Consider the following 24,235-nt stretch of genomic DNA (forward strand, 5'->3'; position numbering starts at 1 on the left):
GGCCCGGGCTTTTCCCTGGAGACCTGGGAGAGGTCGCCTCCTGCTTGGCTTCGGGCTGAGGTCCTGACGGACATCTGGAATCGGACTCCTTAGGAGGGGGGCTGGTCCCCGGCCAGAGCATCTGAGCGGCTGTAGGTGTTGGGGAGTGAGTGAGCTCCTTTCATCAGATCCATTGTTCCCCCGCGATCAGTTTCACTTATGACATACGGGTCAAGTTCACTGCTGGTCATTTTCATGCCTAGTCAATTCCACTTTCCCTCTCTAGCCCCAAAGGTGGGGGTGGAAGCGAGAACGGTTCCCTCCTGCCCTCCAACTTTCCTCGTGAGCTTGAAAATTTAACCTCTTCGTGACTGCAAAATTTTACTTGATTTTGCCTAAAATTTTCCCCTATTGAGGGGTGAGGGAAAACGATCTTGAAGTCAGGATTAGTTGCCTGGTTCCCCTTCCTTTTCATTTTTACTTCTTCCCCAATATTTATTCCCCCCAAAAAAAATTGTACTTTTTTTTTTTGCTATTTAATTATCATCCTTTATGTTTTATGTGTTGGTTTCAAGAAGGTTCGAGAGACAATTACACGGGATGCAAGGGGACGGGGAATTGGGGACTGGAGGAGGGGCAAACAGAAGGGCAGATTTGGAGACAGAGGACAAGGGCCCCCTCCCCTTCCCATGGGAAAAAGGGGGAATGTCACCTCCAGTCTAACGAGGGTGGGGTAAACAAGGCGATTCTGGGGTCAGAGGGGCCAAGCACCCATACACATGCTAAAACATACTTGCAAAATCTTCTCCCAAGTGGAGCAGCTCCCACCCCCACCCCCATGCCGACTCCCTCCTTCTCAAAGGAAGGGAGAAATAAATAAAACTCTACTTCTTCAGGGAGTGACCACAAGGACAAGCCTCTCATTCCCTCAAACAGAACCAAGTCAAAGAGACGGCTTTATGTACAGTTAGTTTCCGGGTCTCCGCAGTTTCCTTCATGATCCCGCCCTGCCTCTGTGCCAAAAAAAAAAAAAAAAAAAAAAAAAAAAAAAAAAAAAAAATGTTCTTGCTTTTTTACGCAGAGCCTGGAGAGCCCCTCCCAAGCCAAGAGAAAGGGGCTCCTGGCAGCCCTGCCCCGGGCCTGGGTCTCTTCTTCCCTCCAGGACAAGCAGAAAGGGGATCCCAGTTATTGCAACATCACTTTTCCAGGCCTGAGGAAAGCAGAATGGGAGTAGAGGGTGGGAGAAATTCCTTTGATAAAAATGAGTCATTCCCCTCTGTCCTTCATCTGCCTGATTCATGATTAAGAGGGAGAAGGGGCTCCTATCAGGTCCCCAAACCCTGTCAGGGAGCCTCCTATGTCCGCCTCTCTGATCCAGAAGTTTAGTTCTCAAACTGGTCCTCCTCTGCCCCGCCCCCAGCCTAGATCTGATCAGCCTTCATCCTTCATCCCAGACCTAACTGGGCTCGCAACCACAGTGAGAGTAATTGTTACCCCTCCCCCGTGCCAGGAGTGGGGGGGAGGGGCATGGGGAGAAAAAGGCTTCTTGGGTGGGGTGATGGGAGGGAGGGACCTCTGGCTTGGTCCAGGGCCGGAGGCGCCAAATCCAGGGTGAAGAAACTAAAGAGGGAGGATAAATTCCAAATTCCCTCAGAATCTTCTCTGGCAGCTTCCCGAGACAGGATCCTGTCCCAGCCCAAGAAACAAAAAGTGGTTGTGGAAGAGAGGAAAGTATATGTGAAAGACAGAGACAGAGAGAGACAGACAGAGCAATAGAGAGACAGAGAGACAGAAACAGAGACAGAGACAGAGCAATAGAGAGACAGAGAAAGAGACAGAGACAGAGAAAAGCGGGGGGACCTTGCAAAAGTAATAGCCACCAGAAAGATTACCTAGTCATACATTGATCAAAATAGCCTTGTCTCACAGCCCTGGTCCCTTTGGTAAAGGAAGAGAGATATCTAGAAGTCTAGGGTAGGGGTGAGCCTGTATCTTCCCCCCTTTCCTACTTTCCTTATAGGGAGAAATCTATCATCCCCAATGGGTGTTTGTGAGATCTCGGGCAAGTAATTCCCCCTTCTTGGGCCCTCAATGTCCTTATCTGTAAAAGGAGGAGACTAGATGGTTGCTTAGGTCCCTGCCAAGTCTGATCAGGTAAGTCTACAATATTTTACTGTCTGGAGTTCTGACCAGAGGGTAGGGTTGAAATAATAGAATAGTTGAGAATAAAAGTTCACCAGAGAACAGTATGTCACTCCCAGGGTTCACAGTGTCAGTCCATGTGGCTCCATCTTCCTGCCTCTCACTGCGTCCCCATTCTATCATGGAGCTTGTGGTCATGGGGGGAAGAGGTTGTCTTCTCCCCTTACCCTCCACCGCAAGCTCCTTCTCCATAACCAGATACCCAGTGCACCATTAGGCAGGAAGGGAGAAGGTGGAAGGAGAGAGCGGGGAGCCACACAGAGAGGAAGGTGGATATGAGGGTGGAGTGGACGCTATCATAGGAGAAAATCAGGATGATCAGGAGAGGGAAAGTAGGGAAAAGACCTGGAAGCCCACTCCCTGACTTTGGCCTCCACTCTCTGGAGAGAAGGGGGGCTTGCTCTCCAGTGGAGCTCCTGGGGATTTGGCTCGAGTGTCAGATAGTCTGAAAGGGGGCCTGAGGACCTGCTGAGGGAGTGAGGGAGAAGACACCCCAGTGGGTAACCATTAGCCAAGAGGTGAACGTCCACTTGGGTAGAAGGACTTTTCTCCTCCCTCTCCAGTTTCCTTCACATCTGAAGGGCTCCACCCCGTGGGATGCTGAGGGGAAGGGGTGGAGGGGAGGGAGGGGAGCCCCGGTGGCTGCTCAGACTGGGGAGGTGGCAGTGGACTCGCTGTAGAGGTTCTCCACAATGTCTCCCCTCTGGATCCGGCGCAAGGCAGCATAGAGGGCATCCAGGGTGGCGCTGTCCTGGGCGGCCCAGCTGTCGAGCAGAGCCCGGACAGGGCAGTCCTCTCCGTTGAGGGAGTCTATATGCTCAGGCAAGTAGCCCAGCTCCCCAGCCAGGTGTCGCCAGGTGTCTCCCGATGAGCTGTTAAGCAACTTTTCCACTTCTTCCCGTTTGGCTGCTGGAGGCTGCTGTAGAGACCTCCATCCCCCTTGAGAGCTGCAAGAGAAAAGGAGGCTAGTCAGGGAGGAGAGAGATGCACCCCTTACAAGGGGAGAGCAGGAGACTTCCCCTTTTGAGGAACAAAGTGACCTTGAAACAGCAGAATTTGAAGATTAGAGACTCATAGGAGGAAGAGCCTAGAGAAAGGGCTCAATCGGTTGTGTCAAGACAGCTAGATAGATAGCTAGATAGACTTGGAGTCAGGAAGGTCTGAGTTCAAATGTGACCTCTGGCCCTTACTAGCTATATGACCAAGTCACTTAATCTCTGTTTGCCTTAATCCACTGGAGAAGGAAATTACAAACTATTCCAATATCTTTGCCAGGAAAACCATGGACGTGTGCTCCATAAAGTATTGAACACAGCTGAATCTACTGAACAACGACAATGGTTGTGTCATCTTTCCAAAAGTGGTTCGTAGACTTAGAGCTAAAAGTATTAAGACTACTGAGGCATTCATTTTTGGCCTCTAAAAATGACTTTTCTCATCTAGATCAAGTGAGGGATTTGATTAGATCAGCAGTTCTTGAACTTGAATTCATGGATTCAAGGGGTCCAAGAATATATTGCTGAGGTTCTGGGAATTTAAGAAAATAATTACATATTTATTTCAATATAATTGGTTTCCCTTGGAAACATATATTTTCTATTATCCATTTAAAAAACATTATTGTGAGAAGGCGTTCATAGGTTTCCCTATGATCTGGAACACACACAAAAGGTTCATAATCACTGGTCGGGATGATCCCAAAGGCCCCTTCAGTTTCAAATCCTGTGAACTGAGAAAAAAGCTCAGGGAGAGAATGTGACCCCTCCTAGTTGGGGGGATGGCCAAGACAAGTTCTGCAGTTTTTGTTCCCAGGTCTGCTCCTTCCCTCTCTAGCCAAGCAATGATGGGAGGAAGGGAAATGGGGAAATGGCATGTGAGACAGAACTTCTCAGTCTGATAGTCTATAGGAAGGTACAAGTGCCTAGTGGGTGAACTGAAACCAGGCTATGGGTGGTTAATTAGGGACATAATTAACCACTTGTCCATGGGAAGTCTGGAGCAGGAGGCTAATTGCAGCCATTTTCTGGGGTAATTAGCTCTAGGGGGGCAATTAGCTTGATAAATCTGGAAGTTCTGGTTTAGAAAAGACCTCCCAGCTCTGTCTGGAAAGGGCTTCCAAGGTCATCCCATCCATTTATCAGAGTCCAGGCTGACCACTCTCCTCCCTGGCTCTAGATGCTTGACTTAAAGTCTGGAATATTTGAGTTCAAATCCCTATTTCAGACATTTACTAGAACCTTCTGTACCTCAGTTTCCTCATCTGTAAAATTGGGACAATAACACCGTCTACTTTACAAGATTATTATAAAGATCAAATGTAATGTGGTTTGTAAACCTTAAGATGTTACACAAATGTTAGCTACTTTGTTATTATTGTTGTTGCTGTATTACAGAAGTTTCTCCCATTCTTTCAGATCATTCGTTGGAAGAAGATAATACCATCTGCTTGCCTGGGTTACTTGCCTCCTCTTGAAGAATAATTTCTATTCCGACTGTAACAGCCTGTTTTACCAGGACCCAGGGGAGGGAGCTCCAGCCACAGTCCCAGGCTGTCTGGGGAGCTCTTCCCTGACTCCTTCCCACAGGAGAACCAGCCCCATACCTTGGACTTGAGCTGTCTGAGTCTGAGGCTGCTGGTCATGGAGACTCTGGCTGTCCACAGAGATGCCACTGTCGCTATGCAACTTCTCCCCTTCTGGTGATGGAGTCTGGTTCACAGGCCGATTGTTGGCGCCCTGCTTATTTTGCTTACAGCTGTTCCACCTGTGATCAGAGAGGGACCAGATCAGCACCTAAGGTGCTGCCAGGCCCCATTTGTCTAGTCTTTAGATAATTGTTGGGGGTGGAGGAATGAGGGAAGGAGAGAGAGACAGAGATAGATACAGAAACAGAGGGAGAGAGAGGGGAGACAGACAGACCAAGACAGACAGAGGGAGAGAGAGACAGGCAGACCAAGACAGACAGAGGGAGAGAGAAACAGATAGACCAAGACAGACAGAGACAGACAGATAGACAGAGATACAGAAACAGAGGAGGGAAAGAGAGGGGAGACAGAAAGACAGAGGGAGAGAGACACAGACAGACCAAGACAGACAGAGACTGAGATATAGAAACAGGAGGGAGAGAGATACACACATACACAGATAGAGAAGGGAGACAGACAGGACAGAGGAGAGAGACAGACAGACAGAGATAGAGAAACAAAGGAGGGAGAGAGAGATACAGAGATAGAGAGAGGGGAGGACAGATAGACAGAGGGAGAGAGAGAAACAGACAGACCAAGACAGACAAGAGACAGAGACAGAGATTAAAAAATATCAAGAGATCCTTCCTTCCTCCTTCCTATATTCCCTTTCTCCCTCTTTTCCTCCCTTTCTACCTCTCTCCACATAAATTCACTTTCTTCTACCAGCAAGTGATTGGGAAGCTGATGGGAAAATTGACTTTAATTCTCAACTAAAGTGGAAAAATTATGTGTATTGTAGAGTTCAGGCCATGAGTCAAAGACTCAATGTTCAGAATCAAAAGCCAAATACCCAAAACCGCACAATTATGATTTTCCAAAACTGGAGATTACCACAGGAGAAATACTTGTGGGACATGTTAAATAGTAGATCCCTGCTCAGGTATAGACTGGACAAATGTTTTTGAGACATTTCTAACTCAAGAGATTTAACACTCCAACCTCCTAAATGGTTAGAAAAAGGAATTTAGTTGCAATTAAGAAGAAAGAAATCGCAGTTTCCTCCTCTGAAAATGGACCCTATAATTTTTAAGATCCCTCCAAACTCTGCTTCTTTACAATTCTCTCATTCTGTATTCTAAGGTTCCATCTAGTTCCAACATCTTTTGTTCTAAGGTTCCATTGTGATTAAATATCTTGTGATTTTGTGATTCTGGGTCAAAGGTCAAGAGAACAAATTACATTGATCCAGAGGCATTCCATTTCCCTCACTGCAGAAAAATCTAGACCCAAAGGTAAAAGTCAGATATCTGAGCTGAAAGGCTTCAAGCCCTTTTGCTTACCTCTTGAAGACAATGTAGGCCAGCAGACCCACAACCACTGCAGCCAGGATAGAGCAGTAGACAGGGATGAGATTGTCAGTGGTACCCCGGGTCACTACAGGTTGGGAGCTGCCCATCACAGTGGTCACCACATCAGCCACTGTGCTGGCCTCGGCTTCAGGCTCTGGGGGCTCAGGAGGGTCCTGGGTGATTGGGGGTGGGCTGTCAGAGCCCAGTAAAGGTGTGGTCCGAGTTGTCCATCGGGCTGGGATCTCTGCCCAAGAATCAGAAGACAAAGGAGGTAGGTAAGTCCTCCCCATCCTGAACTTTGCATTCTCTCCTTCCACTACCTCAGACTTCTTATCTTACACTTTCCCTTTGCAAAGGTCCTGGCCCAACTTAAAAGCCTCTCTCACCTTGAGACTTCCCCATTGCATAATTCAGAGGCATAGGGTAACAGGAATGGAAAGGATATGTGAAGAAAGATGTCCTGGCTAGTGGAAGAGCCCAAAGTTGCCATCTGACCTGGGAGAACAGACTGTGGTATTTACTAGCTGTGTGACCTTGAGAAAATCATCAAACCTCTCTGAAAGTATTTCTTCATCTGTAAAAGGAAGGTTTCAGAGCCTCGTAAAAGTTTGTTCTGGAGAGCAAATAAGATAATGTATGTGAAAGGCTTTGCAAAATGGAAAACTCTATAGGACTGTCACCAATTATTGTTTTCTCTATTTGAATAGGTGTGTTATAGATGTGTTCAAATGCCAGGAGTGAAGGGCCAAGGCCAAGAACATAGGAAATGGACAACAGCAATGGCTGTGAATCAACCCTCAATCCCAGCAGTAAACCTCAGTGCCATTTGATTCTGAAAAACAAGCTCTCTTCCCTAGGTTTTGCTCAGCCCATTCAGCCCCCAGCAAGCCTTAGCCTGAAGGATAGGAGACACTTTCTCAAGTTTAGACAGGAGACAGAACTTCAACAAGGAGCTGGCTTCTATCCCTGTCCCTCAGTTCAGTCTCCTCTCCCCTCCTCACGCCACCAAGACTTCTTGGGAATTGAAAGACTTGGCTGGGTCTCTCTCCTTGGCCAGTGACTAGGCAAAGCCCAACATCTGTTTCTGAACTGGCAAGGGTCCTGCCTGGCACAAGCCCTACAATGTGTCTGGTCTTGCCACCCAAAGAAAAGCCGTAGGGCAGACTTAACCCTTTATAGGGAGGAAGCAACACCCCACACCCTGGGAACCAAAGGAAGGTTGTAGCGAGCTGAGCCAAGAAAGCAAACAATGCCCACTGGTGCGAGAAGGGAAGGGATGGATCCCTGCTTTGTGTGGCTGAGCTAGATCGGGCATCTCCTGGCAAGAGCAGGTGGGATTTTCCATTTCACCACCCAGCTATTGTAGCCTCTAGATGCCCTGGAGAATCTGTCTGGGCATGGAATCCCTACCCTTACCCAAGTCAGCGCTGAGGGGAGCGAAGAGACAGGATGTTTTACAGGCAGGCACCTCTCCTTTCCCACCCCCGCTACTCCAACGCATCCCCTGGTTCACCCACCCAAGCAGGAGCTACCTATTTGCCTTCCTGAATTTTCTTGACTTGAGGATAAAGGCACTTCAAAGCATCTATATTTCAGTTCCCGCTGAGAGATGTGTCTTCCAGATGTGTATCTGGAGTCCATCTGGTTGGGAGGGATGGTGGGGAGGGGTATACCATCTGCCACAACCCAATCATCCCACCCCTGGGGTGAGACACCAGCCGAGTCATCTGGCAGCATCAGAGAAGGCATCAGGGCTTCCTGAACTTTTGCCATGACCATGCTGTATGACTTTTGGGTAAACTTTTTTCCTTGTGGGCCCCCAGAACCACCATTTACATTCTGAAGGATGTCCCCATAGCCTCTGCCTCTTCCCTCCCAAATACTGTCCTTCAGACTTGGTCATGCCCTCTTCTCAGATGTAGCAAACATCCCTAATTAGGCTGAAGGGACTGAATACCAACAGACTAGATCAATTTGCAAGGAAGCAGTGGCTAGTCAGGTCATTATGGTAATTACCAGAGAGGTCCAGAGTATAGGAGGAAGGGAACAGGAGAGGGACTTTCTAAGGCCAGAATCTGGATGGAATTTGGGTCAAGACCAACAATGAGTTTTATCCCCACCCCCAACTCCCTTTTCCTCTCCATCTTCCCAATTCCCTCTAATTTGGGGGGGGGGGTAGGGAGGTGGGAAATGAGATCCAGATGTGGCCACGTCCCCTAGCATCCCAACCTGCCAAACCCTTGGCCTGTCTGGATAACTGTTTCCTGCTAGAAGTTGGCTCTGGGTGGCAAAGAAGGAGGGAAAAGCTTGGGGTGGTAGACAAACAAATCTAATTTTACATCTCCCCCTACCCTGCTTTTCATTTTAAATCTAAACTGATGGTTATCTCAGGTGGAAAGGTGTCATTTCACTCTAGAGGCAAGTCACCCTATTAGCATCTTATACATCCAGGAAACTTATGTTATCATAGGGATGCAGGACAATCAAATTAAGGTTCCATTTCCCAGAACCCTATGAGTCTATGAAAGTTGTTGTTCACCCTTTGACATTCTTGGAGGAAGAGGTTCAGAAGGAGCCAGACTGTGGGAACTAGCAAGATGTTTACAAATGTCCCCCAATGGCAAACCATCCACCCCTCCTCCAAACATCTCCTTCCTCTGTTTCTAAACTCTCACCTGGCCTTTGCCCAAACCTGGGCTGTTCCAGCTTGCCTAAGGAGAGACGCTCAGGTAGGGAAGCCCTTCCCTTCCTTGCTTTGCCCAGAAGCAATGAGTTTCCATGCTTTTATTTTTTTCTCCTTCTCCCCACCAATCACCTACTCTAATATCTTCTACCAGGGCACAGCAACCCTACTCTGGACACACACACACACACACACACACACACATACACACACATATGCAAATATACAAGTAACACACACACACCCTAGTTTGATCCTAGATGAAGGAAAAAAATAAAACTTCCCCACCCACTTCTTTGTGGTTGCCTTGCTTCAGAGAGATCTTAGGTCGGGTGAGGAGCTATCTTAGAGCATCCAGAGGCCAGGAACTATATATAGGTCAGACTGGAAATCACCTGAGGGTGGGCTTAAGTTTTGACTTCCCACCATCCACTTTCAGCAAGAGAACTAAAGATATTGAATGTGGATCAAAGCACAGTATTTTCATTTGTTTTTGTTTGTTTTTCTCACAATTTTTTCCCCTTTTGGTCTGATTTTTCTTTCACAACATGATAAACATGGATGTATGTTTAAAAAGATTTGTACATATTTAACCTATATCAGATTTCTTGCTATCTTGGGGAGGGGAATGGGAAGGAAGGGAAGGAAAAAAATTTGTAACATAAAGTCATACAAAAATGAACATTGAAAACTATCTTTACATGTATTTGGAAAAAATAAAATACTATTGAAAAAAATTTTTAATTGCAACTAAGTTTCCTCTTTCCCACTGCCTACAACAAAAGCTCTGTTCACAGTGAGTGCTTAGCACTAAGGGTCAACTAAGAATAATAGGTTGTCTAATTCTTTGTAACACTACCACTAGAAACCCTTGAAACTCCCAGCCAAGTTACTACCTTGAGGTTAGGATTGTCCCTAAGAGAGCACAGCTCTCATTTGCCCACTTCCCTCTTCCCCTTTCCATGGTGTGGGACTTCTTCACTGATTTCAGGTTGGAACTGACCCCTTTCTCTCAGGCAACCATCATATTCCTGGAAACAGAAATAATAAAAGCAAGGACCAAAAATAACTTTGAATTTCCTTTTGAGCTTTACTCCTTTTTTTCCTTCCTGGTCTTCATGTCTCTAACATTCTTACATCGGATTACCACTACCATTTCCCTAGTTTCATCCGTGTAGGAACTCTTGTTGCCTAGTGGGCAACTCCTACTCCATGTTTTCTGCCTCTATTCATGACTGAGATACCTGGAGAGTTCTATTCACAGTTTTATTTCTGAGTTCCATGAGCAAAGGCTCCTTTTCAAGTTCTAAGTCCGCTCAAACTCTATGACCCCTGTTGTCCACAGCTATACTTGCCCCTTCCTTTTCTTTTAAGGATTTGTGAGGAAAGCACAGTTCTCAGAGTCTAGATACATGTGTTAGGACTAACTGTAATATTCCAAAAACCATTTCCCTTCCCTAGAGCCCAATTTCTTCTCTGTAAAGCATTCATTTTAGAAGGACTCCTTGCTCAGTTATTCTGATTTTTTATTTATCTTTAATTCTGATGATTTATGATTCTGATTCTAGGATTCAAACCTCTATTCACATCTTGTTCTCCATTCCTTGTCCTTAAGCCTTGCCTTATGGAAAGAGTTCAAATCCATATTTAATGGATTTAGATACTTACTAGCTGTGTGCTCCTGAACAAGTCATTTTACTTCAGTTTCCTCAAAAACAGGGTAATCATAGCACCTATCGTGAGAATCACATAAGATAATATCTATAATGCTAATCATAGTTCCTGCTGTACAGTAGATGTATATGGGAGAATCTTTTCCCCTTCCCTTTCAATAAGAAGAAACTTATTTTACTATTATTCTCAGTGTACATTCCATTCTTAGACTTAGTCTTTACTTTACTATTCTCTTGCCTAACCCTTTCATTTTACTGAGGGGGGAAAAACTGTCACACAGAATTTACTATTATTCTCAGGGTACACTGCATTTCTAGGTTTAGTCTTTACTTCAATATTCTCTTGCCTAACCCCTTTTTGGGGAAGGGAAAAAACTATCACATAGAAAAGTGATTTGACTAAGGTCACACAGTGGATTAATGGTCCCCAGTCCGGGGTTCTTCTACACCATACCCCAGCACCAGAAAGGGATTCAGAAACCATGTCTAATTTATAACTGCACAAGAATTATCTTTACAGAATAAATTCCTGCCTTTACTTGTGTAAATCTTAGGTGATTTTTAAGGGGGATTCCACTAGTTCTTAAAACAACTTCTTCCACTTTGGCACCATTCTTATAGATGGAATGATTTTGTGGTTAACAAGCCTAGCTTTTCCTCTTTGGATCTTCCATTCAATGCTTCTAATTCTGAGGAGAAACTCTCTGGGATCATGATGAACAAGTCTATTCCCCTTTCCACGTGGCAACCTTCCAATACTTGAAAATGGCCCTTGTTTCTTTTTAAGTTTTCTTATCTCCCGGCTAAGCTACCGCATTTACTGAAAATAATCATGAGCCAAAAACCCTTTGAGATCCTGCTTGCCCTTCCTCTGCATGATCTCCAGTTTATCAGTAACCTTTTGAAAAAGTAGCACTTATAACAGAACACAATATTGCAGATATGGTCTGACCAGAGCAGAATTCTAAGAAACTTCCCTAATCTCAGATATTATGTTCCTTTTAGGCAACCCAAGATTATTAGATTTGTTGGTCACCATAGTATATTTAGTACTATGTTTTCAGTCTTCTGAGACCCTCAGATCTTTTTCACACAAACCATCTAGCCATGTTTCACTTATTTTGTACTTGTGAAGTTTATTTTTTGAATCCAAGTCTAAGACTTTACATTGGTTTGTATTAAATTTCATCTCTTTTGATTTCTCCCAACATCCCACTATCTACGTCTTTGGAACTGACTATTTTTTGTGCATTGGGCCTAGGGTCGAGAAGTCCTGAGTTGATACCCCTATTTCTTTAGTTGTGACCCTGGGCAAGCCATTTAATCTCTACCTATCTCAGTTTTTCTATCTGCAAAATGGAGATAATAACAACATTTACTTTCCAGGGTTTCGCAGTTCTTGATAACTCAGCACCTGGCATTGAGATAATGCAGCGTTAGAGTACCAGCCCCGAAAATTCATCTTTCTGAGTTCAAATCCAGCCTTAGACACTTATTAGCTATGTGTGACCCTGGGTACATCATTTAACCCTGTTTGGTTCAGTTTCCTCATCTGTAAAATGAGCTGGACAAGGAAATGGCAAATTATATCAGAATCTCTGCTAATAAAACCCAAATGGAATTTCAGAGTTAGATAAGACTGAACAATAATAAATATTTATTCATTCTCTTTCCTTTATTTATAACCTTCCCAAGGCTGTCATTTGGCAGGCAGGTCACTTATGCCTTCTTCCAAATCACTGACAAAAATATGAAGCAGCAAAGGGTCAAGGCCCAATCTCCTACAGTACTTCACCGAAGACTTCCTGCCACGTTGGCATGGGCACATTAGCAACTACTCTTTAGTTTAGCCATTCAACCAGTTATAAAACCACCTAAAAGCATTATCATCTAGATAGACTGACTCTCTTTTTTTAAAAGAATAGCAAGAGTGACTTTCTCAAGCACTTAGATAAAAATCTAGTCTCCTAACCTATCAGTTTAGCATCCCTCCCTATAAAAAGAATCAGGTTAAGAAAGAAATGACTTATGTTTTACATGACTGCACATATATAACCTATATCAAATTGCTTGCATTCTCAATGAGAAGGGAGAGAGAGTGAATTTGGAGCTCAAAATTTTTTTAATGTTAAAAATTGTTTTTAGGTGTAATTGAAAAAATTTTTAATATTTAAAAATAACTCAGCTCTCCTTTGTGATTATTACTTCCTTTTATAAATGTTCCCTCACTCCTATGTCTTCAATTATATGTTCTACAGAAATACTGTGAAATATTACTGCATCCTAAGAAGCGATGAACATGAAGAATTCAGAGAAACAGAAAAAATTATATGAGCGGGGGCAGCTTGGTGGTGAGGTGGATAGAGAACCAGCCCCGAAGTCAGGAGGACCTGAGTTCAAATCTGGTCTTAGACTTTCACACTTCCTAACTGTGTGGCCCTGGGCAAGTCATTTAACCCCAATTGCCTCAGCAAAAAAAAAAAAAAAAAAAAAAAAAAAAAAAAGACTTATATGAGCTGATGCAGGATCATGGAAACAGCATCCTCACTAACCACAACAATGGAAAGAACAATACAATGAAACTGAACACTATATAATTATAATGACTATGCACGGCAGTGGAGAGTAGAAAATGCTCTGAACACTAGGTATTGAATATGACATCTATCGGCAGCTAGGTGGCACAGTGTACCACCACCTGGAGTCAGGAAGACCGGAGTTCAAGACCCTTCTTTCATTCATACTGGCTGGATGTCTGGACAAGTCACTTAAGCTCTCAGTGCCCAAGGCATCTTCCTAAAACTCTACATTGCACAGAAGGTGCACCCTGGATTGGTGAAGGGATTTTTTTCCAAAGATCTATCATATCTAACTTTTCTAATATTCTATTTACCTCCTTAACTTCTTTCTTATTTATTTTGTGGTTCGATTTGTCTCGTTCTGAGAGAGCAAGGTTGAGATCTCCCACTAGTATAGTTTGCTGTCTTTTTCTTCTTGCAGCTCTCTTAACTTCTCTAGGAATTTGGATGCTGTCCCACTTGGTGCATACAGGTTTAGTATGGATATTTGAAGGGACTTCTCTCATGCAAGTGTGTCCTATAAATTTCAATCACAGTTAAGTTGCTAAGTACTGGAAAATGGAAATGCAAAGATTTCCCTCTCCCCATAAAAAAGTTTAAACAAAAATTAAATATGGGCTAGAATTTTGTGAAAAATTGAAATCACTTGTAAACTATTTTGTTTGCTTTTTCAGATCACCCTTCTCCAGGGAGTCCTATCTTGTTCCTCCCATTCTCTTCTCTGGAAGATTCTGCCGAGGAGGAGACCTTTTGGTCCTATGAGGCCTGCCCCCAATCCTCATGCCCATCTTTGCCTCTGCCCGCAGGCCTGCCAGGACCCATCCTGATCTCCATCCCTCTGGGCCGTTCTTTGCTCACCCTCACATTCCCTGTCTGACCATCGGGTACATTCCCGGGTCTCTCGCTCTGTCTCTTCACAGGCTGTGCAGGGCAGGCAGGGGTCCACGTGGTTCGCCTCATCTGAGTAGGTCCCCTCGGGACACACTTCGCAGACGGTATTCTGCTTATCTAGGCAGGAGAAGACAAGGCCCGAGCCCGGCTCGCACACACTGCAAGGTTTGCAGAGCCCCGACTCTTCGTCTTGGTAGTATCCGTAGGCACAGCGGCACACGGCGTCGTCAGCTTCCACGCAAGGTGCCGACATGCTCTGCAGCCCCACACACTCAGTGCATGGTTTGCAGGCTTCCGTGGCACTGATTGTGTCGGAGAAAGTCACACCTGTGGAATAGAAAGAGTGCAGCGTCAGATCCAGCCCTCCCCAACACCTGAGCTTTTTCATATTTCGGCCATGAAGCTTCTTTCAGTGATAGCAGACCTCCAGACCACGATGTCTCAGGTACTGTGCCCTCAACCAAGGTCAGGCAGAGTTTTAAAGTATTAATAAAATTAATTATTATCAATAAAATAAATAAAATTAATTATTATTGATAAAAATAAATTTATGTATTAACAAAATAATAAAATCCTCAATTCAAAGTCCTCTAACACTAACATTTAGTGCATTGATCTATTATCCCCTTCACACAGAAACAACAGTCACCAGACATTGATTAAGTTCTCCCTCTCAAATCCCAGACACTGAGCTGCCCCCTTCCCTCTATTCCCAGGCACTAAATGATCTTCCTAATTATTCTCCAGACCCTGGATCTTTCCTCCAATCCCCAAAATTAATCTCTCTCTCATTTCCCCAAACAACTGACCAGCCATAATCCACTATCTTCCTACCTCATAAACTCCCAACATTATACAGGTGCACATGCACACACACACACAGACACACACACACACACACACACACACACACACACACACACTAATGCATTGTTGGTGGAGTTGAGAACTGATCCAACCATTCTGAAGAGCAATTTAAAACTATGCCCAAAGGACTATAAAACTGCAACAATACCATTACTAGGTTTGTATCCCAAAGAAATTATTTTTTTAAGGGAAAGGAAAGATCCACATGTACAAAAAATATTTATAGTAGCTCTTTTTGTAGTAGCAAAGAACTGGAAATTGAAGAGCTGCCCATCAGTTGGGAAATGGCTAAAGCAAGTTGTAATATACAAAGGTAATGGAATACTATTGTTTTGCAAGAAAAGATGAGCAGATGGATTTCAGAAAAACTTGGAAAGATTTTCATGAACAAATGCTGAGTGAAGGGCACAGAACCAAGAGAACATTGTATATAGTAACAGCAACATTGTGTCATGATCAACTATGATAGACTTAGCTCTTCTCAGCAACACAATCCAAGGCAATTCCCAAAGACTTGTGATAGAAAATGACATTTGGCTTTGGATTTGTTCTTTCTTGTGATTTTTCCCTTTTGTTCTGATTTTTCTTTCACACCGTGACTAATATGGAAATATGTTTAACATGATTGTACATGTATAGACTATATCGGATTTCTTGCTTTTTGGGGGAGGGAGGGAGGAAAGTGGGGGAAAGAAAAAATTTGGAAGTCAAAATCTTACAAAAATGAATGTTGAAAACTATCTTTACATGTAATTCAAGGGAAAATTAAATATTTTTAAGGGCAAACAAACCAAAACATATCCAGTCCCCACAATTCTAAAACATTGAAACTTTAGACATTCCCTTCCTCTTTCTCCATTCCCAGTCCTTGAGCTGCTCCCAAAGCAGGACACGATTTATGAACTTACTTCCCGTGAATCCAAAAAGGCTGAAATCCTTACTCTTACACGAAAAGCCTGCAGCCACCAAAGTGGAGGGGCAAAGTACCTAGTTAGGATGCGGAAATGATTGTTGCACTCAGGCTCTGAAATCACCTTGCCTGGATTGGTATTTCTGCTTTAGGTAAGATTATAAATTAATCTCTTTGGGATTCCCACCCTGCTTTCTCCAAGACCTGGTCCAGATCCCATGGGAACCACTTGGGCTACAAATCCTTCCATCCTCCTTCTACTTCCTTTTCTTTTCTTCTTCAGGAACTTGGAGAAGCAGGAGGGCTAGGATTGCACAAGGTTTAAAGAGCAAAATATTTCAGTTAGTACAAAAAGAGGGCCTAAGAAACAAAGAGGGGACTTGATCTATAGAAGGAGGAACTAGGATTAGTTAGACCACAGATAGGACTTCTCAACCATGCCCCTCACCCAAACTTCTGTTGCTCTCCATTCTGATACTCATTCTACTGATTCTTATAGAACTCCATCTAACCTTGTAGTTTAAATTGGGAAGGAAGATGCTGGATCAGGGACAGCAGAGAATTTAAAGTAAGGAGACTGGAGCACAAAGAAAAGGGATTCATTTGGAGTAGAAATCAGATTATTTAAAACTAAGTCCAAGGTTCCAGTCTTTTGGTTCTCTCTGAAAATGGACCCAAAAATAAAAGGAGGAGGGGTAGTTAGATGTATAGTGGGTAGAGCACTGGCCCTGAAATCAAAAGAACCTAAATTCAAATCTGGCTCAGATACTTATTAGCTGAATGACTCTGGGCAACTCTTTCGACCTATTTGCTTCCCAAGACAAACAAACAAACAAACAAATAAATAAATAAAGGGAGAAAGAACAGCTTTACAAGTTTACTTTGCATGTTTTGGTGGGAGTAAGTTACTGAACATGTAGATGAAGAAGGAAGAAGAGAAAGGTGTAGGTTATACAACAAAATAATAATAATAATGGTTTAACATGTGTAATGAATCCTATAATGTCTTTTATTTCTATTTAGTAGATGAGAAATTGAGGTCAAAGGAAAGAAAGTGATTTGTCAGAATAATATAACCAACACCGGTACCATGCTATCCTCCATCAGATGAGAAATCATGCTCTGAAGGGTTAAGAATGCCAAATGAGAAGTGGTCAATGTTTAAATGCCAGGAATGGGGGAGAATTCTGAGATTAAAAAGCTGAAACTTCTTTCCACTGCAGAAAAATAGAGGCAAAGCTAGGATTTGGAATTCAGGGCTATGCAATTATAGGATGGCATGAAAAATAGTCTAAAGGTCATAAAATAGAAAGTGGGAGGTGGGAAGGCAGAGATCAGAGAAAAAGAAGAACATGGTGTAAAGACAGAAGGGGGTAGAAAAAGAAAAATTGACTGTGTCAGAAAGATTAAAAGAACTTCAAGTACATCAAAAAAGAAATGTTACAAAATACAACCACTGAGGTTCCTTTTAGAGAAAGAGTCAGTGTGGATGGTGAAAAGACCACCAGGCTCATTTAAGAGTCAGAGGAGTTTAGTACAAAAATCCTGGCTCTGCTTCTTATTACTTATATGATTTTGCTTATATTGAACCAGTCCTGCACTCCTGGTATAAATTCCACTTGGTCATAGTGTATTATCTTACTAATAAGTTGTAATCTCTATGCTAATATTTTATTTATTTATTTTGCATCAATATTAATTAGGGAGATTGGTCTGTAATTTTCTTTCTCTGATTCGGCTCTTTCTGGTTTAGGTATTGGCACCATATTTATGCCATAGAAGAAATCTGGCAGGACTTCTTGTTTGCCTATTTTTCCAAATAGTTTACATAGTATTGGAATTAAATGTTCTTTAAAGCTTTGGATGGAATTCATTTGTAAATCCATCTGGCCCTGGAGATTTTTTTCTTAGGGAGTTCATTGATGGCTTATTCAATTTATTTTTTTAAAGGGGTTATTAAGTAATTTATTTTCTCTATTTATATGATTTTGGATAAACTACTTCTTTTTGGGACTCTGTTTCCCCAATTGGAAATCAAGGGAATGGATTAGATGATCTTTTAGGTTCCTTATAATCTAAATTTATGATCCTTGAATGGGTCAAGCAAAAAGAATTAAGATTAACTTGCGGGGGGGGGGGGGGGTGGCAAAATTTGTTAGGCAGCAGCAATTCATTCCAGCAGTAGCTAAAGCAGGCAATGAGGTCTCCAAGAAGAGAGCTAAATGGGATGCAAAAGTGTAAAGATAGGGGGATTGAAGTTTGTTATGTGTTTGTGTGTGGAAGGAACGGTATTCTCTTCTGCCTCAGGGGGGTGAAATTTGGCAGGTAATCTCCTGGGAACATGTTTTAGGGGTGTAAAGTATGTGGTGGTTTGTTTTGTTTTGTTTTTTAATTATTGGGGAAAATGAGAACAAAATTTATTTCTGGGTGAAAAATGTTTTAGAAATAAGGGAAATTCTTCTGGGGACTCTTCCTCTGAATAAAATAACTCATTAAGCCCAGGTCAATGATGGAGCTCAGGGACTAAGGTGAATTCTTGGTATATATGGAAAAACTTTAGCTCCAAATGAGAGACAGACATTTCTTTATTCCAACTCTTTCCCGGGGTGGGGGAGAGAGGGGTCTTTTCTTCCTAGTTTACTCTGGACTCTGTAGCAGGAGGCAAGAAGTCTATATTAAAGGAAGAAATCCTCTGCCTAGATTCCAGGAAAACCCTTCGTAAAAAGGCAGGTTCAAATAGACCCAGGGATAGGGATGTCAGTTTTGAGCATGGAGACTTCAAAAATTGCTTCAAGCCTAGGAATTCCTTTGGAAACTATAATTGATCTTATGTTACCAAAAGCCTTCCTTTTCTCCCAAGGTCAAAAGACCATATATTTAGACTGAAAGAGATTTTAGCGGTATTTAGGGCCAATAGCTGAGGAAACTATAGCTATGAAATGTTAACTTTACTAGGTTCACACAGCTAGTAAATATCTGAAGCAGAATTTGAATTCGGGTCCTCCTAATCCCAAGCCCAGTATTCTAAATACTGTGCTATTTGTAAGACCCTTCATATAAATACTTCTCTCTTCCTCTCAGGATCTCTTGCTTTCTCTACCCAGCTTAGAGAATATCCCCCACCTCCTAAGCCCCATGAGATGTCTCATGAATAAATAACAGGCCCCCATTAGTTCTGGTCTGGAAGAAGAGGCTGAGTGGGCATATTTCAAAGCTGCGAGAGGGAGAAGTCGAGCTAGGAGACTGACTTGCCCTCTATGGATACACCTGAACAACCCCACCCCCAGCATTTCAAGATGATCAGGTCTCAGAGGACAAAGAACACAGTAGTGAGGCAAGGGGCATTGTGGAGGAGGGAACTGATGATGGAGTTTCCTAAGGTATACGGAATGGGGGAGGAAGGAAAGTAGGGAGGAGAGATAGAGACAGACAGACATAGACACAGAGAGAAATAGAGACAGAGACAGACAAAAAGAAACAGAGACAGACAGACAGACAGACAGAGAGACAAACATATATAGACAGAGTGACAATAAGAGACACACTCAGAGAGATAAAGGGAGACAGGGAGACAGATAAAGAGATAGAGACACGGAGATAAACAGAGACAGAGAGACAGAAAGACAGAGACAGAACAGAAAGAGACACAGAGGCAGAGACATAGAGAGACACACACAGAGATAGAGATAGAGACACAGAGGCAGACAGACAGAGACAGAGAGAGGCAGAAAGATAGAAACATAGAGACACAGAGAGAGATAGGGAGAGACACAGCGACAAACAGAAACACAAAGACAAAGAGAGACAGAAAGAAAAGAGAAGAAAGAAAGAAAGAAAGAAGAGACAGAGAGAGAAGAAAAGGAGGATGAGAAGAAGAGAAGAAGAAAGAGAAAAAGGAAGAGAAGGAAGAGGAGGAGGAGGAGGAGTGATTTCTGAAGCAATTAGCTCTAAAACTGTGACTCTTCAATCCCTATCCCTGATACTGAACTCCATCCCATCCCCCAAAGCAGACTTTGCTGAGCCCATATCCACAAGACCCCCAGCTTCTAAGTTTTGTGCTTCTTTCTGCTTCCAATCCCCACCTGCCCCTTCATGAGAAAGACTAGTCTTTTGAGTAGAATAGGGAAAGGGGGAGAGATGCATTTCCTTTTGCTTTAGAATTTTGACAAGTCCTGGGACTGGGGCCAATTGAAAAGCTGTTCTAAAAGGGGTCCTGGGGGGGGGCTTAAAGTACCCACCTTCCGTCAAGGGCAGATTAAAGGTCTGCTCACCTCCTGGGGACAAACCGGAGGTACAGAAAGGCGGGTCTGTGCTCTGGAAAGTCAAGGTGGGGGAGGGGAGGAACAGTATCCCACAGTCATATGGAAAGGAAATGACTTCCAGTGGACCAGGAGAGGTGCTAGGTTGTTGGACCTGAGCAGACTTTTTTGAATTGGAAGTCACAGGAATGAGTTAGAGCTCCAATCTGTTTTGGAAAGCAAAGAGGAATGGGACTAAGTCCAAGGACCTGCCTTCCAGTGACTTGGAGGAAATCCCTTTCCCTCACTGGGCTTCAGTTTTTTTTTGTCTGTAAAATGAAACAGTTCCCCAAGATGACCTCTAAGGTCTTTCCCAGTTCTAACCCCAAAAGTACAGCTCTTGCTATTTATTGCAATTAGACAGTGGATAAAGTGCTTTTTGGAGTAAGAAGATCCAAGTTCAAATCCAACCTCAGACACTTACTAGCTCTGTGACTTAACTTCAATTTGACTCAGTTTCCTCAACTGTAAAATGAGGATTATAATAGCACCGATCTCCCAGGGTTGTAAAGATCATTATCATTTCTATTACTGCCACAATGTATCTGAGCCTGTTTTCTAGTATCCAAAATGGACATCATAATATGTTCATAAACTTTAAAGGGCTATGGGAATGTAATTATCATTATCATCCTAACAATACACAGGGATCCAAAGATGCAGACCCAGGATAGGATCTGTATCCACTAGACAGATGTGGTGGGATTATGCTGGGCACAGCAAGAGAGGGCATTCATTCCCTGCCTGGTCCAGACTAAGGTCCTGCCATGGTTTTGGCTTTTTCCCAGAAAGTATTTTCCGTTCAAGACATAGCCTCTTTCATTTCTGCCTCTCTCCCCCCATTTTCCTATTTCTGTACTGAGAAGGACATCACCAGCAAGAGAGATTGGCCATGTCCTCGATGGGATCCCCCAAGGTCAGACTCCCCAGCTTGGAGGGATTCGATCTTTCATCCCCCAGCCCCACTCACCAAAGTGAAAGAACAGCCATTGATTTTGCTGCTTAGCTGATATTTTTAGCCCAGATCTTCATCAGCCCCTCCTCCCTTTGCCTGACCCAGACACAACAGGGGACATTTCTCTCAAGAGATTCCTTTGCATTCCTTCAAGACAGGGTTATTTTTTGGGGGGAGATTGTTTTCTAATTATACTACATTCTTTTTCAAAATCCAATTCAATTCAGTTCAACTAGGATTTATTCAGTATCTGCTATGTGCCAGACCCTGGACTAAGTACAAGAAAAATTCAGAGATTAAAAATGAAACAACAGCCTTCAAGGAGATTTTTTTTCTATTGGATTATCCTTCATTCTCACCAACCCTGGAGGCTACCCACAGACACAGTGGAAGGAATGGTAGAGTTGGAGGCAGGAAGATCCAAGTTCAAATCTTCCTCTAATACATGATAACCATGCAATCCCAGACAACTCATTTAACCTTTCTCAGCCTTAATTTCTTATTTATAAAATGGGGATAGTAATGCTACTTGTAGCCTTAATCTCTCAAGGTTGTTGTAAGGTTCAACAATTTAGGAGGTCTGGAAAATCTATTAAGTAATTAGAACTGTGCTAAGACTTTTGGGACCCCATCTATATAAAACATTTTATAAACACTAAAGCACTATATAAATATCAGTTATCAATTCATTATTATCACCACTCCTATGCTTGAAAAGACCCACTGAACTTTTTCTGCTAGATGGGGTTAATAATGAAAGGTTTTCTTTTCTCACATCTACCTCTTGGAATCCTTGCATACTTTCAAGCGTACAGCCTTAATGCCACTCCTTATAGATGGCCTTTCTCAATCATCTATCTGGTCATTAGGATCTTTCCCTTCACTTGTGTTTATTTTGTATATAATTTAGATTTCATTAGTGGTGAATATGTACTATTCTCCTAGTATAATGTAATCTCCATGAGGGCAGAAACTAACACATTCCAGCATTGATAGGATCAGCTGTAGGCATAGTATTTGCTTTCCAATAGACATTAATGCTCATTGATTGTATGGTTGATTGCCGACTCCAGGCCTAGCACCCCATCCAGATAAGCCATGATGCTTCAAAAATAAAATATTTAAAGCTGTAAAGAACCTCAAAAGTTTATCTAGTTGTGTTGTTGTGGCCCCATTTTGAAGTTTTCTTGACAAAGATGCTCTAGTAGTTGGCCATTTCCTTCTCCAAATCATTTTCCAAAGAAGGAAACTGAGGCAAACAGAGCCAAGTGACTTCCCCAGGGTCATGTAGCTAGTAAGTGTCTGAAGTTGAATTGAACACAGGAAGGTGAGTCTTCCTGACTCTGTCGAATGGCTAGCACAAGATCATACAAGTAGTGCAGAGTTGGAAAAATGACAAATCTATTTATCAGACATAGTGTTTTAGGAAAATAAGAAGAGGGAGAAAATAATTTTATGGAAAGAAAGGATCATGAGAGGCTTCTTTGATGTCATAGCACTCGATCTAGGTCTTAAAGGAGAAGATTTGAAGAAGTTTCAGTTATTTGAGATGGTCAGGAAAGGATCATATGATCATGGGATCATAAATTTAGAGCCTGGAAGGACTTAAAAGTCTATCAAAGTCCAACCCTCTCATTTTAAAAATGAAAAAACTGAAGCATGGAGAGATTAAATTATTTGCCACACATCTAATAGATTCCAAGGCAGAATTTGAACCAAGATTCTTCTAATTATACATCCAGTAGTCTATCCACTATGCTATCCTGCTTCTCCATGACATCAGGGAATAGCTGGTAGTCTAGATTGGTTGAAATATATAAAATGGAGTAGTGTGTAGTAAGCCTAGAACCATTCCCTCCATTGCGCAGCTACATGTCACAGTGGGTAGAGGGTCTGAAGTCAGCGACACTCATCTTTCTGAGTTCAAATCTGACCTCAGATGCTACCTCAGTTTCCTCTTCTGTAAAAAGAACTAGAGGAGGAAATGGCAAACTACTCTAGTGTCTTTGCTATGGAAATCCCAAATGGGGTCAGGAAGAGTCAGACACGACTGAACAACAAAAACCATTTCCTCCTCTGTAATAAGGAGAAAAGAAATAAAAAGTTGTCCCTCATCTCAATATCATCAATATTCTCCCTCCTCATCTCACCTCCTGGTTCCCCTGGTTTTCTTAAAGTTCTAGCAAAAATCCCATGTACTACAGGAAGTCTTTCCCAATGTCTCTTAGAAGTAACTTCCCTCTGCTAATTATTTCCAGTTTATCCTGTTATATACATAGCTGTTTGCATGTTGACTTCTCCATTAAAGTTTGAGTTCCCTTAGAGCATCTTTTTGTCTGTCTTTGTCTCCCCTGAGCTCAGAACAGTGTCTAACACATAATAAATGTTTGTCGACTTATTGACACCAGGGAAAATGCACAAGAATATTTTTGGCAGTCAAAATCTGGAAACAAAATGGCTACCTATCAATTGGAGAATGGCTGAATAAGTTGTGATAAATGAATTAATGGAATATTATTGAGTTGTTAAAAAAAAAAAAAAAAAAAAAAAAAAAAGATTGACTACAAAGAATCCAGAAAAACCTGGGACAGTTTATATGAACTGATGCATAGTGAGACCAATCAGTTAAAAAGATCTTTATAATAACCCTTCAAGAGAGTGAGGCTGAAGACTTTGAGCAACTCCACTTCCTTTCAATACAATTTAAGCTCAAGTCAAGACATCACTCTATGATGTCATTAGTTCTCTTCTAAAGAAAGAACAAACAACATTAAGCACTGAGCCAGGCATTGTGCTAAATCTAGTGATAACAAAAGAGTGATTTGCATCATAACTAAAATAATGGAAAGAAAAATAACATTGAAAGACTTAAGAACTCTGATCAATTAAACAACCAATCCCAACTCCACAAGACTGACATTGGAAAGCTTTCTCTCAGCAAAAAGCGAGCTAAGTGGTGCAATGTACAAAATGTTTGGCGTTAAGTTAGAATACATCTGAGTTTGAATATGATTTCGGACTCTTACTAACTGTGTGACCTATGTAAGTCCCTGTTTGCCTCAGTTTCCCTATCTGTAAAATGAGCTGGAAAAGGAAATAACCAACCACACTGGAAAACCAACCAAGTAGTTGGCTTGTTTTGCTCAACTCTAAGGGAGCATTC

At 42.6% G+C, this 24,235-nt stretch overlaps 1 protein-coding gene across 1 annotated transcript in view; it reads right to left on the minus strand.

The window, feature by feature from the left end:
* Positions 1-514: 514 nt before the first annotated feature.
* Positions 515-24,235, minus strand: part of NGFR (nerve growth factor receptor) — a 30,548-nt gene continuing 6,827 nt past the window's right edge. Inside the window, 5 exon segments of the mRNA XM_074261200.1 lie at positions 515-3,096; positions 3,099-3,128; positions 4,784-4,944; positions 6,208-6,460; positions 14,010-14,369. Of these exon segments, the coding sequence (XP_074117301.1) occupies positions 2,828-3,096; positions 3,099-3,128; positions 4,784-4,944; positions 6,208-6,460; positions 14,010-14,369 (1,073 nt within the window). The 3' untranslated portion in view covers positions 515-2,827.

The sequence above is a fragment of the Sminthopsis crassicaudata genome, chromosome 4 (genome assembly GCF_048593235.1).
Source record: "Sminthopsis crassicaudata isolate SCR6 chromosome 4, ASM4859323v1, whole genome shotgun sequence".
Classification (NCBI taxonomy): Eukaryota; Metazoa; Chordata; class Mammalia; order Dasyuromorphia; family Dasyuridae; genus Sminthopsis; species Sminthopsis crassicaudata.